Source organism: Hemicordylus capensis, chromosome 5 (genome assembly GCF_027244095.1).
Source record: "Hemicordylus capensis ecotype Gifberg chromosome 5, rHemCap1.1.pri, whole genome shotgun sequence".
NCBI lineage: Eukaryota > Metazoa > Chordata > Lepidosauria > Squamata > Cordylidae > Hemicordylus > Hemicordylus capensis.
The window spans coordinates 63,089,698-63,105,809 of record NC_069661.1 but is presented as its reverse complement, the minus strand read 5'-3'; the positions used below and the strand labels follow the sequence as shown (position 1 = coordinate 63,105,809).

The 16,112-nt window shown below is 40.2% G+C and overlaps 1 protein-coding gene across 1 annotated transcript in view; it reads left to right on the top strand.

Moving 5' to 3' along the window:
* IQCM (IQ motif containing M) overlaps nt 1-16,112 on the top strand; it is a 255,448-nt gene that overhangs the window by 106,432 nt on the left and 132,904 nt on the right. Inside the window, exons 5-7 of the mRNA XM_053256944.1 lie at nt 3,202-3,292; nt 8,338-8,408; nt 15,412-15,536. Coding sequence (XP_053112919.1) covers nt 3,202-3,292; nt 8,338-8,408; nt 15,412-15,536 — 287 coding nt within the window. The remainder of the gene's footprint in view (nt 1-3,201; nt 3,293-8,337; nt 8,409-15,411; nt 15,537-16,112) is intronic.

The following is a 16,112-nucleotide window of genomic DNA, read 5'->3' as shown; positions in this document are numbered from 1 at the left end:
CAAGGAGTTATGCTGCCACCCCACTGGACTGTTTTAAAGACAACAGGTGGGGGAAATGCAGCAGGAGGAGTAAAAGCACCCTCTGCAATCCTTAAAGATATCTCCCCTTCAAACTGGCAAGCGCTGGTTTCATGCACACCACTAATGGCTGCCATGAACCACCAATTTCCAGTGATCACATACTCTCAGCACAAACCACAAATTCCAGTCCCGGCATACTGTGTGGACCTGCCAATGTTGGGTTGACAAGCTGCCCTTCCCTCCATCACCCAACTTCAAATCTTGGTTACAGATGGGTGGTGGAAGGAAGTATAGTTAGGCAACCCAACACTGGTGGGTTTGCACAACATGTTGGGACTGGAACTTGCAGCTTGCACCAGGAGCATGTGCTTTCTGGGAACCCTGTTGTCTTGTAAAGCCATGCTTAGAACCCGCTCTCTGTATCTCATCTGCCACTCTCCCCAGTCAGTATTCCACATCTCTTATCATTCCTCCATCTCAAAAATTTCAGGTGAGCTTTGGTGGGTGGTGGAAAGGCATTTCCTTATGCTTAGGAGAGGGCAGATTGATAGCTGGAAACTGTAATTGGGAGCAATCATCGGTTTGAATAACAACTGACATTCTGGCCTGCCTTGTAGTGATTTGTAATATAATGTATGAAGTAAACTTTCTTTTAATGTAAAGTAGGCACTCATGGAGAATTGCTGAGTCAAAACCCTTGAATAATAGGAGTGCTATTTTGCTTAGAATATGTAGATATAGGATACATTATATACACTTAGAAACAAGTCCCATTGAGCTTGATGAAACTTAGTCTGAGAACACGGATAGGATTGGGCTCCAATCTCCTTTTCATTGAGAAAGATGCACAGAGAATTTCAACAACAAGAGTTTTAAATGTGATTTGGATATGGTACATTCATTTGCAGTAAATACCATAAATATACTGAAAGAAGAGCCCATAGTAGTTATGGTGTAATTTTCCATTCAAAGTTCTTCTCTCTTGTGTGGGAAGAGAACAGAAGGCGTTCTTTTCATGTATGCATCTTGTTGAAGCCGCCAGAATTATTTCCACTGTCTTGCATCTTTAAAAACAACGAGTTCATGCATACGTCACTCATAAATCTTGCTTCTAAAGCTTTTTGCAGTTTAAAGTGGTTTGTTTTACAAATATATAATACAGTGTGTGTGTGGTCCACTTGACTAGTGGTCTGAATACAGTACATATGTGAAATGCTGCTGTTGACTGTGTGTTCATCAGTTTATAATTTCTTTCTGAAATGTCCTAAAACATTTCCATGTAGGACAAATAAAGTTATACTTCATTAGGCCTGTGGAAATTCGGATTCAAAAATCCAGATTTTATCTGAAATTGCCCCAAATCGATATAACTTGGTAAAATCTGAATCCGATGCTTTTTTTGAAAATTGGATTGGTAATGCCGGCATTAATTTTAAAATATCGAAATTAATTTCAGAAATACTTTGACATTTCAGAATTAGCAAAATGTAATAGGATTTTCCCCCATATACATGAATGGGGAATTTATTTTTTATTTTTTATTGTTTACTAAGAATTACTGGTTAGCCCTAGACTCTTGAAATGTGTCATGGAGGTCAGAGCCTTCTATAGATAATTTAAAGATAATTGGTTAATCCCTTTTTGTGTGTGTGGTTAATTCTTGAATTATTATTTTTTAAATGGCTAAAAATGGTGAGATCTGGCTTGTTTCAAGCCAGAACCATCATTCCCCCAGCATGTGGAGGAGTCTTCCCTTTGGCTTCATGAAAAGGGGTAACACCATGCCCCTTTTGCCCCGCCTTATATCTCCTGAATAGATAGGCATACAATTATGAAATATGGCACACATGAAATCCGCTTCCACAGGATTCTGTGTTGTCTTTCTCTCTTTCTCTCAAGGCCTCTGATTTTGGAGGAAATTCTGAAAAAAAAACCCCACCACCCTAAAAATGGGGGGTGTGTGTCTAAAACTAGCTTGTTTCAAACTAGAGCATTTTAAAAAGTTCTGGATAGGAAGCATTCCCTGGGACCATCATTCTATTGCCATGTGGAGGAACAAGGACATCTTTTTGATTTTATATTAACTTTTGTCTGCCCCTTTACAGGAACACATAGTAAAAGTGCAAGTAGTTTGAATGTTTCTGTTTTTGTGGTTAGAAAGAATTTCTCACTTTCCCTTCTAGCCATTAAGTGATTAAAAGGTGTGAAGTCTTTTTAACCCCGTTTAAAAGGTCTTCCTGTTCCTGCAATGGGGAAGGAAAAAATTAATTAAAAAAATCAAAATAATATCCTTTTCCCTCCACAAGTGGGTGGAATTATGGTCCAAAGAAGGGCTTCAGATCCAGAACCTTTTGTAAAGTTCTGGCTTGAAACAAACCAGATTTTACCATTTTAAGCCATTTTAAAAGAAATAATTCAAAAATTCACCAAGAATCAGAGGATTGATCATAGCTCCAGGGGAAAAAAAATTATGCAGAGTCCTGCCACTGCATATTTCATGTGTGCTAGATTTGATAATGGTATGCCCATCCATTCCAGAAATATAAAAGTGGGGTGGGGGTGGGGGGGAAGAGACATGCTCTTACCCCTTTTCATGATGGCAAAGGGCAGATCCCTCCACATGCTGTTGGAATGATGGTACAAGAAGGGTAATCAGATGGTACCCTTCTTGTACCATCAGAATGATGGTACAAGAAGGGTAATCAGTAATCAGAAGTTTTTGTAAATGTTCTGGCTTGAAACCAGCAATATTTCACAATTTTTAGCCATTTTTAACAAAACTTTCAAAAATTCACCAACAATTGGGGAATTGACCAATTCTATTCATGTCCACTACAGTGGGCCCGACCTCATTCCCCACATGTGCGGCAAATCCCAAGGCTCTAGGAACAACCAGTGATTTTTGGTGATTTTATTTTGATTTCCGCATTGACCATTATAGGGGGAAATCCAAATTTAAGTTAAAATCCAGATTTGAATTTTGAATCTGATCTTTTATCTAATATTGCCAGAGCCCATAAAATCCTAACCTGATATTGTCAAATTCAGATCAGGTTGAATCCAATCTTCTTCATGCACACAGGCCTATACTTCATTGGTTTGGATACAAAAAGAATACACAACCATCTGAGTATTGTTAGTTATTTTTAAAATTCCTTTTTTCTGTTCTATATTTGATAGATAAAATAATATGGCTAAGTGATGTATATACAAGGGTTGGATCACTGAGTAAAACCATGGAACAGAAGAATACAATGAAGCCATCTATTAGGTAATGCACTGAATTTTTTGGAATAGCAATTAAAATGTAAATTCTGCTGCCATTTATTTGTCATATCCTTCAAAAACTATTTTAAGATCTTTTTGTGTCTTATGACAGGTTACAATATAATATTATTTTATGTAAGCAATTCATTCCCCCCCACCGCAAAACCTTTACTCAGTAGAGTCCTACTGAAAACTTTGTTATATGTCCACCATTTTCTTGAAATGATGTTGTTTGCCAATTTATTTCTATAAAACATTTATATCCCATATTTCCGCCAATATTGTACCTCCACAAACTGGCTTACAACGTTGTCCAGTATAATAAAAACAAAGTGGAATAGCTGCCAGTAAAACAGCAGGTAAGTAATGAATTTTAAAAACATCAAAAATTAAATTAAACTGGAGGTAAGGCAAATAAATAAAAATGTAGTTGGTGCCTAAAAGAAAATAACATAATCAGCTGATGATATGCCTGGGTGTACCAGAATCCAAGTACCACCACAGAAAAGGCCCTGTCCCCAGTAGCCACATATCTCACATCTGAAGGGCAGAAACATCTGGAGATAGACCTCTGTATTAGAGCATACATAGGCAGGTTCATATGGGAAGCACATGGTCATTTAGATACCTTGGTCCCAGCCAATTTAGTGCTTAAAAGGTGAACAACATCAATTTGAATTTCCCCCAGAAATAAACTAGCAGCCAGGGCAGATCTTCAAGTACTACCTATAATTTACTTGTAAGTGAATATATTGGTCCTCAACTGATCTCACGGGACAATTTGCAAAATGAAGACAAGAGATTAAGAACACAAATAAACCACAATTACACAATTACACACCACACACACACACACTTCTTAAAAAGTTGCTAAAGTGATGCTAGATGTTTTAATTCCGTAGATCTCCGTTAATAACCTGGCTGCTCTGTTCTGAACTAGTTGAAGCATGATGGATCATGGGATCATTAATGCAAAATTCTGCCTTTTTAATGTGTGGAATTCCTACATTAATCTCTTAATCAGGTTTCTGCTTAATTCAATGATAAACCTAATTGGTGTCAATTGTTCCCATACTGAAATGTCACGAATGTACATTGATACAAATGTATCATATGTGCTTCACATCTATGCATTTTCTTCACATCTGTGCATTCACATCAGGCTTTTAGTAATCCTGTGCAACATACACTTCTAAGGTGACCTTTTGCTCTGGACTGCCTTCCAATACTGGCTTTACTGTAGCCAAGTAATATTTATAACAACAATAATACTTGGTATTTATCTAGCTCTTTTTCTCAGTGTTTGAAACGAGGGGCATAGCTATAATTGAGTGGATGGGTTCAAAGAACCCAGGCCCCCAAGAGGGCCTCCAGAGACCCCCCCCAGCTCCACCCCTCCCTATTTTCTTCATTTTCCCTTACCCTGAGGGGGCCGCTAGGAAGAGGGGCAAACATGAGCCCCCTCTTCACTAGCTATGCCCCTGTTTGAAACTCATAACCTATATTATCTCAATGATGGTTACAACAGCTATTTAAGTTAAGCCACCTGGGGAGAAACAATGTAGGAGGGGACCTAGTGGAGGAGGACCACTTTGTCCAGGGCCTCCTCATAGCTACTACTGGCCCTAAGTCAGTGCTAGAGAGTGCAAAATGTTTCAGGCTCAATCTCTGGTGTCTCTTGTTAAAAGGACTGGAGGCAGAAGAACTGGAAAATGCCTCTTCTAGAGATCTTTGAGAGCCTTTGTAGTCAGAGTACACAGTACTGGGCTTGATGGATCAATGGCATGACTCAGTATAAGGCAGCTGCATATGTTTATATACAAGATAGGATACCTGCAGATATCATGGGTTTAACTTCCAAAGTTTTGCTGTTTCGATGGCAACTTCCTGTTACACACATTCAGTTACTGAGGAGCTAATTTTTCTGGCTGGGATTTATAAGTTAAAGTGAAAACCAGATTAAATTTTAAATCCCCAACCTTGCAGATGATCAGGTAAAGTTATTACTTTTAGAGGTAATAACTAGTACTTTGAATTGTGCCCAGAAACAGACTTTCAGCCAGTGCAGTGCCTGCAAGATAAATGTAATATGCACACTGCTGGTACTGTATCTCCAGAAATCAATCTGGCAGCTACATTCTGCATCAGCTGTAATTTCTGAATACTTTTCAAGGACAACCCCCACATAGAACATATTACAAAAATCTAAATAAGATGTGACTAAGGTAGGGGTGACAGAGGCCAGATTAGTCTTCTTAAGGTAGTGGTGCAGGTAATGCTCCAGCCAAAGTTGAGCAAATGCACTCCTGGCTACTGCTGCCACCTGATTTTCTAGGAGCAGCACTGGATCCAAGAGGACACCCAAGTTGTGAACCTGCTCCTCAATAAAACTAATCCAGCCTCTGTCACCCATGCTGTAGTCACATCACATTTGGACTATTGCTATGTGGAGTGCAACTCCATCTAGAAGAGGCTGAAACTCCCTACCCTGACCAGGACTTCTACTAACCACCATCACATCCATCTTGTCAGGATTAAGTTTCATCTTTAGCCCACATCCAGTCCATTAAAGCTTCCAAGCCTCAGCTCAGAACCTTCCCTACCTCCCTAGGATCTGATGACATAGTGAGGTAGTGCTGGGTGTCATCTGTATATTGCTGGCACCACAGCCCAAATCTCCAGATTATCTTCCTCAGTATTTTCATGCAGATGCTAAACAACAAGGGGAACCAGACCAAGTGGCCATGGGCCTGAGCAAAAGTCTTCAAATGACACCTTCTGGGCCTCCAAGTAGGATCAGAACAAGTCCCATTCAGCTCCAACTCAGAGGCATGAACCAGAAGGGTACCATCTACTGTGGTAGTGAAAGGTCTAACACAGGGGTTCCCAACCTCTGGAGAGAGACTGCCACAGTTCCCAACCTATGGTACTCCAGATGTTGCTGAAGTACAACTCCCATCATCTCCAGCTACAATTTATTGTGGCTGGGAGTGATAGGAGTTGTAGTTCAGCAACACCTGGAAGACCAGAGGTTGGGAACCCCTGGTCTAACAGAATCAACAGGGATGCATTCCCCCTGTCTAGTTCCCAGTGTAGATAATCCCCCAGGGTAGCCTAAGCAGTTTCACTCCCATAACCATAAGATGGGACATTGTGGAAATGCTAAGGGCCGGGTCGCTCCTTCCTCTGGCCTCTATGGTTTCAGTGGCTGCTGGCAACCCAAAAGAAGCTACTGGCAGCCTGGCTGCTCACATGACCAGGCGGTTGGAGAGCAGGGTGTGCATGTATCCTACCTCATGTTTAGCCCGGGTGAAAAACCCAGGCTACCTGGCAGAGGAGTGCCAGGATTGGGATCGATCCTGGCAGTTTTCATGAGGGGGTCCCTGCTGGCCTTACTGGCACCCATGTTCCCTCAGCAGCCAAAGCCAGAGAGGCCCCAGGCAGAGAGGCCCCAGGCAGAGCAGACCGACGAGTGGCTAGCCAAGTTGCTGTGGGACCAAGAAGCCAGGCTAGAGGGGCTGGTGGAAGGGTGGGGGTGAGTGAGGGAGGAGGTAGCAGGAGACAGAGGTACAGCTGAGGGGGATAAGGGTGAGAGCACCTGATATGGCAGGGCAGAGGTCCAATTAGCGGGGGTGTGGGATGCATCAGTTGTATGGAGGTATTTAAGGCAGGCTCAGACAGTGATGAAGGGCAGTTGGAGGGTGAATAGTGGAGGCCTCCGGAGAGAGACTGCCACAGGGACCTCAAGGAGCCTGGAGGAGGAGGAGGAGGACGACTCAGGTGAACCAAACCCCCTCCCCTCAAACTCTGAGGCTGGGGTGGGGGCGGGTGAGAGGGAGAAGTAAAGCAAGAGAAAGTCCGTGAAGAGACCAGTGTCATGACACTGAGTAAGGCTGCTCTAGCCCAGGTACAGCTGGTTGTGAGAACCACCTCAATATGTGTTATCTAAGGCCCTCTGCAGCTGGTCTGCCACCACATGCTCTGTCACCTTGCCCGGGAGATTATAAACTGACAGATAGTTATTAAAGTCAGAAGAATTTCGAGAGGACTTTCAGTACTGGTCTGACTGCCTCTTTCAGAGCAGATGGAAACTTGCCTTCTCATGTACCTTCAAGCACGTGCTCAGCTCTTTCACTGAAATCAATGTTTCAAGTGTTTAACTTTGGCTAGATTGTGCTCAATGTTTTCAAGATTATTATTGAAAAACAAATTAGCACTTTTTAGCACAACTAGTTCCATAGAAATGTGAGTCTCTCAAAACCTGACTCTGAAAATGGATGAGGTTTCCCTCCCTTTCTTTCTCAACATGCCCTGCATGACACCTCACAAATTTCACTATCAGGAGAATCTGAATGAAAAATTAATCTTTCATGAAAACATAAGTGCTTTGCCGTGACATTTAGCTTTTCCTACCCAAACAGCATTTTCATGTGAAGCTGCTGCTGCCATGTTTCAACTGTGACTTTTGCCTTGAATCCTCAGCAAATGGGAAAGTGTTGATGTGCTGTTTCTGGAACAGATCACAAAGCAGATTGGCTTTGTGGTGGTTATGGGGCTTAGCCCAATTCCACCCACTTGCACAGAAGGGAATGTCAAAGAAGGCTCCGGCTGTTTTCCTTTGCGTGAAGTTATCTGCATTACAGATAGCTGGTGCAAAGGAGCATGGACAGAGGCTATTAAGCTTTATTTCTCACCATAAACCACAGTTCAGTCTTGTAACACAGTGCTTCCAAGAATCAATAGTCAATTTTATTTGTTTATGTGATTTGTAATTTGTAAAATGTATAGCTTGCTTTTCAACCTCATAGAGCACTAAAGGTGGTTGCAAGGTACCAGCTTTTTCAAGTAATTCATCACTGTTTATGAAATGCTTGAGTTTACAATGACAGAAAAAGCAAAAACTCTCTGACACTATTTCCCCCAAATACTGAGGTCCATTTTAAAAATACTGACATTAGTTATGTAAGTAGAAATAACATTAAAATGGATGCTTATTGTGTGTGTGTGTGTGTGTGTGTGTGTGTGTGTGTGTGTGTGTGTTTAAAACAGCAGGAACAATTTACTTGGAATTTCCACAAGCAAACGTGAAGGAACTGTTTGGCTTCCAAAGAATGAGCATGGTAAATCTTTATTTTATATTATTAAGCATTACATGCACATTTTAAGTAACTGTCATTTACTCTAAAATTATTGTATCCAACCATTTAAGAATATTTCTAACTGCAATGGGCAATACCATTTTGAAGCAATGAGTATCGTTGCTTCGTGAGTTGGGGGACACTCTAGGCAGTGGTCAAATTATTGAGTAAAAGGTTGTGGAATCCTTAACAAAATTCACAAGACCCACTTTCTGACTCCTCCCAATCTGAGCTGTCATGAGTCCCCTCTAGACTCCAAAACACACACACACCAAAAACAGTAGCTGTGGGGCTCATCACAGAAGCTAAAGAGGCCAAACCCTTCTGCCTTCCTGTAATTCGAGCACTGATCTTAGGGATTTTATTTTAAATAATACTTCACTGTAAAAATTAATGTATCCATTATATACCCATATGGTAGACCCAAAATAAAATATACATGAATAAACATTTAATACTTGCAGCTTGTGAAGTAAACTGTCTACATTACAGCTCTAGCAGTTGTTGTGAACATTTTCTTTCTTGAGATGTGTTTTAATTCCAGTTCCATATAAATGTTTGCAATTCCTCAAAAGAAAGGATAGCTCTACTTCTTTTGATTTGTAACCACATAATAGCTACTAGCTTAGAAATCATCATTGCATGCCAGTCCGTCCTTCACCAATTCTCAATGGATGGTCTTATACTTCTTTTCCAATTTTTCCTTTAATCTTACACTCCTCTTTCACAGATTTGAAAACATTCATGTACCTGTTATAAAATACCACACAAAATCACAAATAGCCAGTGGGCCGATCTCTCAGGGGTCCCACAAAGTTGTGATTTAATATCAGCTTTCTAGAAAAGCAAAAAGTTAGGACTGAAAGAATGAAAGGTGAATGATAACAGTACTTTGCTGTTCAGGCACTGAGTATGATTGCCTCAGTTCATACAGTCAGCCAGAGGCAGAGTTAAATAGCATGATGGAGGAGCAGTATACAAGTAGCTACCAATGTTAACGAACCCAGATGAACTGCAAAGAGGCTTGATTCAATGATGTTCATCCTTATTTGAAGGGAAATAATCTTGCAAAACAGGATCTTGTATGATTAAGTGTGTCATATGCAGCACGATGTTATCCTACTGAAGTGTTCTAGAGAAGAACATAGGAAGCTGCCATATACTGAGTCAGACCTTTGGTCCATCTAGCTCAGTATTGTCTACATAGACTGGCAGCAGCTCCTCCAAGGTTGCTGGCAGAAACCTCTCTTAGCCCTATCTTGGAGATGCCAAGGAGGGAGCTTGGAAGCTAGATGCCCTTCCCAGAGCGACTCCAAACCATAAGGGGAATATCTTACAGTGCTCACACATGTAGTCTCCCTTTCATATGCATCCACAACAGACCCTGCTTAACTAAGGGGACAAGTCATGCTTACTCTCCTGGTCTTGTGGTAAACCAGAAGAGACAGAGACAATCAAATCCAAAATTTAGATTATTGTAAAAACACTTCTCTCTCTCTCCCCTCCCCTCCCCCGCTTTTACAGGCCTCCGAACAGGTTCGAACTACTGGAGGTTCGGCCGGTTCGAAGGCAGGGGGATACCTTTAAGGGTGGGGAGGGTGCTCTTACCCCTCCTGCCAGGTTTTCCCCACTGGCACTGCACTTAAAAAGCATACCTCCCTGACACCCTGTTGCCTTGTTGGATCGGAAGTACTCAACACTCATGCACATGTGCCTGACATGCGCATGTGCATCAGATACTTCTGGTCACTTCCAGTCCGTCGAGGCAATGGTGCAGAAGGGAGGTACGTTGCCGCCCCGCCAGACCCTTTTAAAGTGTAGTGCTGGTGGGGGAAGCAAGGCGGGAAGGAGCCACCCCCGCTGGTCCCGTGCATATCCCTACCACACACACAACAGTGCTGCTGTCACTCAAGCAGTTCTACCACAACATTCTAAAAGCCAGGCCAGTATATAACAAATACTCATGCAGAGGTCCTTGGTTCATAGTAGAAGCTCAAGGTGCTCCTTCACCATTCTTGGTGCCCCATGTTGTCCCAGGTTCAATCCCTGGCATATACAAATAAGGCTGGGCGGAAAGTCCAGTAAGGATAAAGTAATGACTTTATCCATTCTAACCTATATTTTAATGTTACATTATTATTTTGATGTTTTATATAACAGGAATATGTTACAGTGCTCTGCCTATGTGGCAGAGCACATGCTTTGCATTCAGAAGGCCCCCGGTTCAATCCCTGGTATATCCAGCTAAAGCTGGGCGGGGGGACTCCTTATCTGAGACCAGTATTCCCTATAATGGGGATTCCCAGAGGCTGTTGACTGCAACTCCAAGCATTCCCAGCTGCAATGGACTTTGTCTGGTGATTATGGGAGTTGCAGTCAGCACCATCTGAGAATCTGTTACAGAGTACACAGCCTGAGACCCCGGAGAGCTTCTGCCAGTCAGTATTGACTTAGATGGACCAATGGTCTGACTTATTTTAAGGTAGCTTCATATGTTAATTGTGTCAATGTATATGCAATGCTATGCCTGAGCACACAAATGCAGCTATAAATGGGAAGCCCTTATTGGCAGATAGTGTCAACTTTATTAGTAAGTCTGAGCAGTCATATTGCAAAATACACTGTCACTTATGGCTCCCAGAGGAAAATAGCTTGAGATCTGACAATATAGTACTTGGCCATTCCTGATGTAAAATATGAGAAATGGAAACCATCAGATTGGAACATGTGAGTCACAATATACAAGTGAAGGACCTCAGTAAATGCACATTAACTGATTGATATAACAAACTTCTTCACTCTTCTGGTTCCGAAGCAAAGTAGTCCATCATACTAACAGAACTTCCTACAGTCTAAGTAAACATTGTATATATGTGAGAAAGTCATGATAAATAATATTGCATATCACTCTTTTTATTACTTACGTTTTGAAAAAAAGCATTACTTTTAAAATGATCCATTTATTATGACTCAATAAGCCAATTTATTTACAGTATATACATACAAATTAATTTGGATATGGACATACATTTCCTGGTTTATGGCAAGTTAGGGTTTCAACATTTTCACTAAATAGAGAGCACAGCAATTCATATGGCTACAAAGGCTGTTTATTCCAAATATTTCATGCACATAGATGTTTTAAACATGATTTGGCACAGACATTTTGCATAAAATGTGCTACAATGCAATTGCCTTTAAAAAACAAAACATGGTTGTTTTGTTTGCCTGTTAAGTCAGCTCTAGCAGTTCTTAGAAATGTCATTTATTAAATGTCACGCTAATTGCTTGTAATATCAACCCTGAAAAGCAAACCTTTGTGAGTGATCTTTCAGAAGCTTTATTTTTCTCTGTTCTGTCTGTCTGGTACATTTTGGAGAGAGTAAACAAACAAGATTTACCTTTGATACAGCACCACTAGCTAAAAATGTAAGGCTGGCTAGTGCATTTAAGGATATGTCATCTTGGGGACAAAAGTAAGGAATCCATTCTAAATGAATCAAATGCTTTAAAATTAAACTGAATAAATTAATATTCCAAAACAGACAATCATTCATGATCAATATTCCCCAACCTGATTCATGTCAATGGGTTGAAGGAATAGTTAATTTTCCATATAGAGCATATGAAAAATTAACTAGTCTCTCAGTTTGTCTGCTGAGATAGATGACCATAAGAGGAGCTTGGTTGGATCAGACAAAGATCTATTTGGTCCAGCTTCCTTCTTTACATATTGGCCAGTCAGATGTCTCTGGAAAGCCTACAAGCAGAGCATGAAGGCAGCAACCTTTACTCACTGTTGCTCCTTAGCAACTGGTGTTCTGCAGAACATTGCCTTTGAAGATAGAGAAGCTTAGGAAAGTAAAATGACACCTTTTATAGGACCAATGTATTATCAGCCTATCTGTTCTTCAGCAAGAGAGTTTTCAGAGGTTATTTTGTTACAATACCAATAGTTTTTCCTTGATCAATAGAGGTCAACTGGATAATCAGGTGATGCTGATTGCTTCTGATTCTCTTAGCATGACCTGTCCATATATCCATGAGGCCTATTGTTTAAAGCAAAATTAATGTGTTATAAATTATCAGAAAGAGTTATCATGTTGGGCTAATTTTGAGATATAAAAATACCCATTAGCGTCATGTTATAAATGCTGTTTCTTTCATCAAGCACTACTGGGCCCAGAAGTCTCTCAGAATGTTTACCATTTTAGGAAGGTCTTGCTATTGAAGGCAAACTATGTTAATAGGTTGGCATCTGCCCTTGTTTTGGCAAATGATACAAAATCAGCTCAACAAAGAGAACAAAATGGAAACTGAGTAAGATCGTCTGTTAAAATGCATAGGAATTTTTCTTTCATCAATAAACTAGCATTCCTTAAGACACTTGATTTTTAATTATTAAGTTTCCTCAGACAGAGCTGAGCTTGGACAGAGAGGGTTGTATGGTCCTCAGGGACCCACGTCTGAGTCACACAGAGTGCTTCCAGGAGAAGGAGAAGTCAGCAATATCCCGCCCCCATGCGCACACATGAACAGTGGGGCTGCATTAGTCTGCAGTGTAGCAGCACCAGTTAGTGTCCATGTCAGCCATTATACTTATGCAGTGTTAAAATTATTATTATTATTATTATTATTATTATTATTGGAGGAAATTATTATTATTATTAAAATGGAGGAAACATGGAGTTATTTCCCTTTATGTTAATACATAAGAATGATGCGTACAAGTGCAGCTCAGCTCTCTATGCAAGATTTGCAAAATGAAGTGTTTTGACATATTCAATTACATTCTTGCATTTTTTGAACCAATATAGTAGGTCTAAACTATCCAAATCAACATTTCATAGCTGTTCAAATTTGAACTAAGATCCTCCCTCCTCATTTTTTAATTATACAGATAAACTGGTAGCTGCTAATTCTGTCTTCCAGCACCTAATTGTTTGTAAGTGCCTAAAGATTAAAGCTAAATATCCAATTAAAAAGGCATTAGACTATTGTGAGAGTTTATGGAAAGATAACACAAATTTTGAATTAAATGGTCACTGAGGAATAGAGTACTGCTGGAATCAGTTGGCTTTCCCCATTTTTTAAATTGCTTTGCCTGACTCTCAAGGATGACTGACCATTCAAGCTTTCAACTTGGAAGGGAACTGAACAAGCCAAAAATTAGTGCAATGAAGCTTCCAAATGGCAAGCAATTGATTTATCATATTTTTACAGGGAAAACACTTTTATTTCTTCGCTGACATCCAGAAGCACAATTTAACCCAACAATCCCACCAAGAAACCTGTAACCTCACCCCACGCCCCACTAAAAATTTTACATTCTTGAAGGGGGTTCAAAGTGAATGGGATGTTCTCAGAATTCATGTGCTCAGACATTTTGGAACACAGATTGTTTCAGTTATTTTTAAAGAGCAGAAGTCAAAAATTTCAGTTGTACCACTGTTTATCTGGCTGTGCTTATTGGAAATGTCATTAGTAGAGGAAGATGGGCATGAATGTTTCAGAGTCAACAGTTGACTACATCACGACAAGCATGTGTCCATCAGCTGCCAATTAAGGGCACTACTGGAGTAATGTCAAGGAAGCTTAGAAGAACTCATATATGGATGTTGGGAGCAGGGACAACAGGTACAATTCCAAAACTCCCCAGATATTCAATGAACATCTGAAAAGAACTTCTGTTTCAACTTATTTCAGAGTCTAGTCCTCTACTGCAAGGGTTCCCAACCTGTGGAATTCTAGATATTGCTGAACTACTACTCCCATCATGCCCAGCTACAATTTATTGTGGTTGGGGATTATGGGAGTTGTAGTTCAGCAACATCTGTAATGCCACCGGTTGGGAACCCCTGCTCTACTGTAAACAAACCATTTGCTGATGCCATGTTCAGATACTTTTAGGGTAACAAATAATCTGAATCTATGATCTCTCCCAATACCTGTGCTTTTCAGTAGGGCTGTACACAAATGCAAATGTTGGGATTGGGTCTGACCCGATCTAATTTGATCCTGAAAATGTCAGTTCAGGGTCCTTTGGACCCTTCTGAATGTTGGGATAGGGGTTGGGATTGGACCAATCTTAAAACAATTTTAAAGTAACCAGGATACTCACTGTGGACCCAGAAGAAAACTTTTCAACAGCAGAGAATTGCAGGGGAAGTGATGTTACATCAGAGAATCTAATGGGAAGTTATGTAATATAAGGGAACTGCAGGAGAAACCCAGAAATCAGCCACTTGTGACTAAAACAATGGGCTAAAATGTTACAAAACCTTTTTTTAAAAGGAGATACGCATGGGTGGGCAGGCAGGAATATAGATGTCAGAAGCTGGGGTTTCCCCACCAGCTGCGATTGCTTTTGAAAAGTTATTTTTAAGAGCAGACTCTTACCGCCATTTGGAGCTCCAGAAAACTTTGATTTCCCCCCAAACGGCATAAGAAAAGCCCGATCGAAACTGAGCTGGGCAAGTGTGGGTTCAGACCAGTGGTCCCTCTAATTTTTTTCGACTGTATGTGAAATGAGTTTTGTTCTGGGCGGCAGTATCAAGGCAGTGTGTGCGCACAGGCATTCAAAATGGGGCCTTCAAAAAACTTGTGAGCACTCGCACATATGCATGCTTTAGAGGGAAGAGTGGTTCAGACTCTCACTGAAGCCCTCCAATCTGGGTAAAATTAGCCCATTTCCAATTTTTACTGATCCAGTTTTTCACACCCCTACTTATTGGTGTTTTAATTCAATGAAAATTAGAGGCAGCTAATTATTAATTAGCAAGTTTCTTTCTTCTGGGATCTGCATATCTGAATGAAAGGCAACAGAGAGATTGAAAATATTCTTAAAATAGAAGTGTAATGATGCTTAATAAATTTTCATGGAGTGAAAAAGTTATTTAACACACAAATGTCTTTGTAGTAAGCTGAAGGGAATTGAGATATATTATTATGACATTTTAGTCAACTGCATTGATCTTTCCAATAGGAAAAGCATACCAGGATTGGAGAGGTGTAATATTATCAGAGAACACTGTTCCCTACACAATGCTCAGCAATGAGGAACATCAAGAAAGACTAATAAGAATAACAAGACGGCAAAGGTCAAAGGGGGTATGTAAAAGTGGTATTTTCCCATTCCCAAATTGTCCAAAGTCTTAGGGAAGTTTGTTGTTAAAAAAAAAAAAAAAAAAGATAGTTCACAAAGCAGAATTCCTAAGTCTGAACCTAGAAGATTCTTTTAGTTTTTGTTGTATAATTCCAAAGATATGGGAATATACATAAAAAGCTTGGGAAGCTACTCCTAGGGAGGGACCATAGCTCAAAGACAAGTAATAGAAGATCCAGGTTCAGTCTCTGATATTGTGTGTTTAAAAAGCTCAGGTAATGAGAAACATTTCTTTTTGAGACCCTGGAGAGCTACTACTAGTCAGCATAATACTGGGCTAGATGGTGCTATATTCTGATTCACTAGAAGGCAGATTCATATGTTCAAAATAGAGAAATAATCTGGCAGTGTGGTAAAGGCTAAAACAAATTTATAGCTGCCATTTAAGTACAAATATTTAGGTTTGATAATCCAGCCAAATTTCAGAAGGGAATAAACTATTTCAGTTAGTATTTTTACTTTAAAAGAACAGGTTTCAAAATCAATTTGTATCTAACAAAATTCTACCTGATAGATTAATG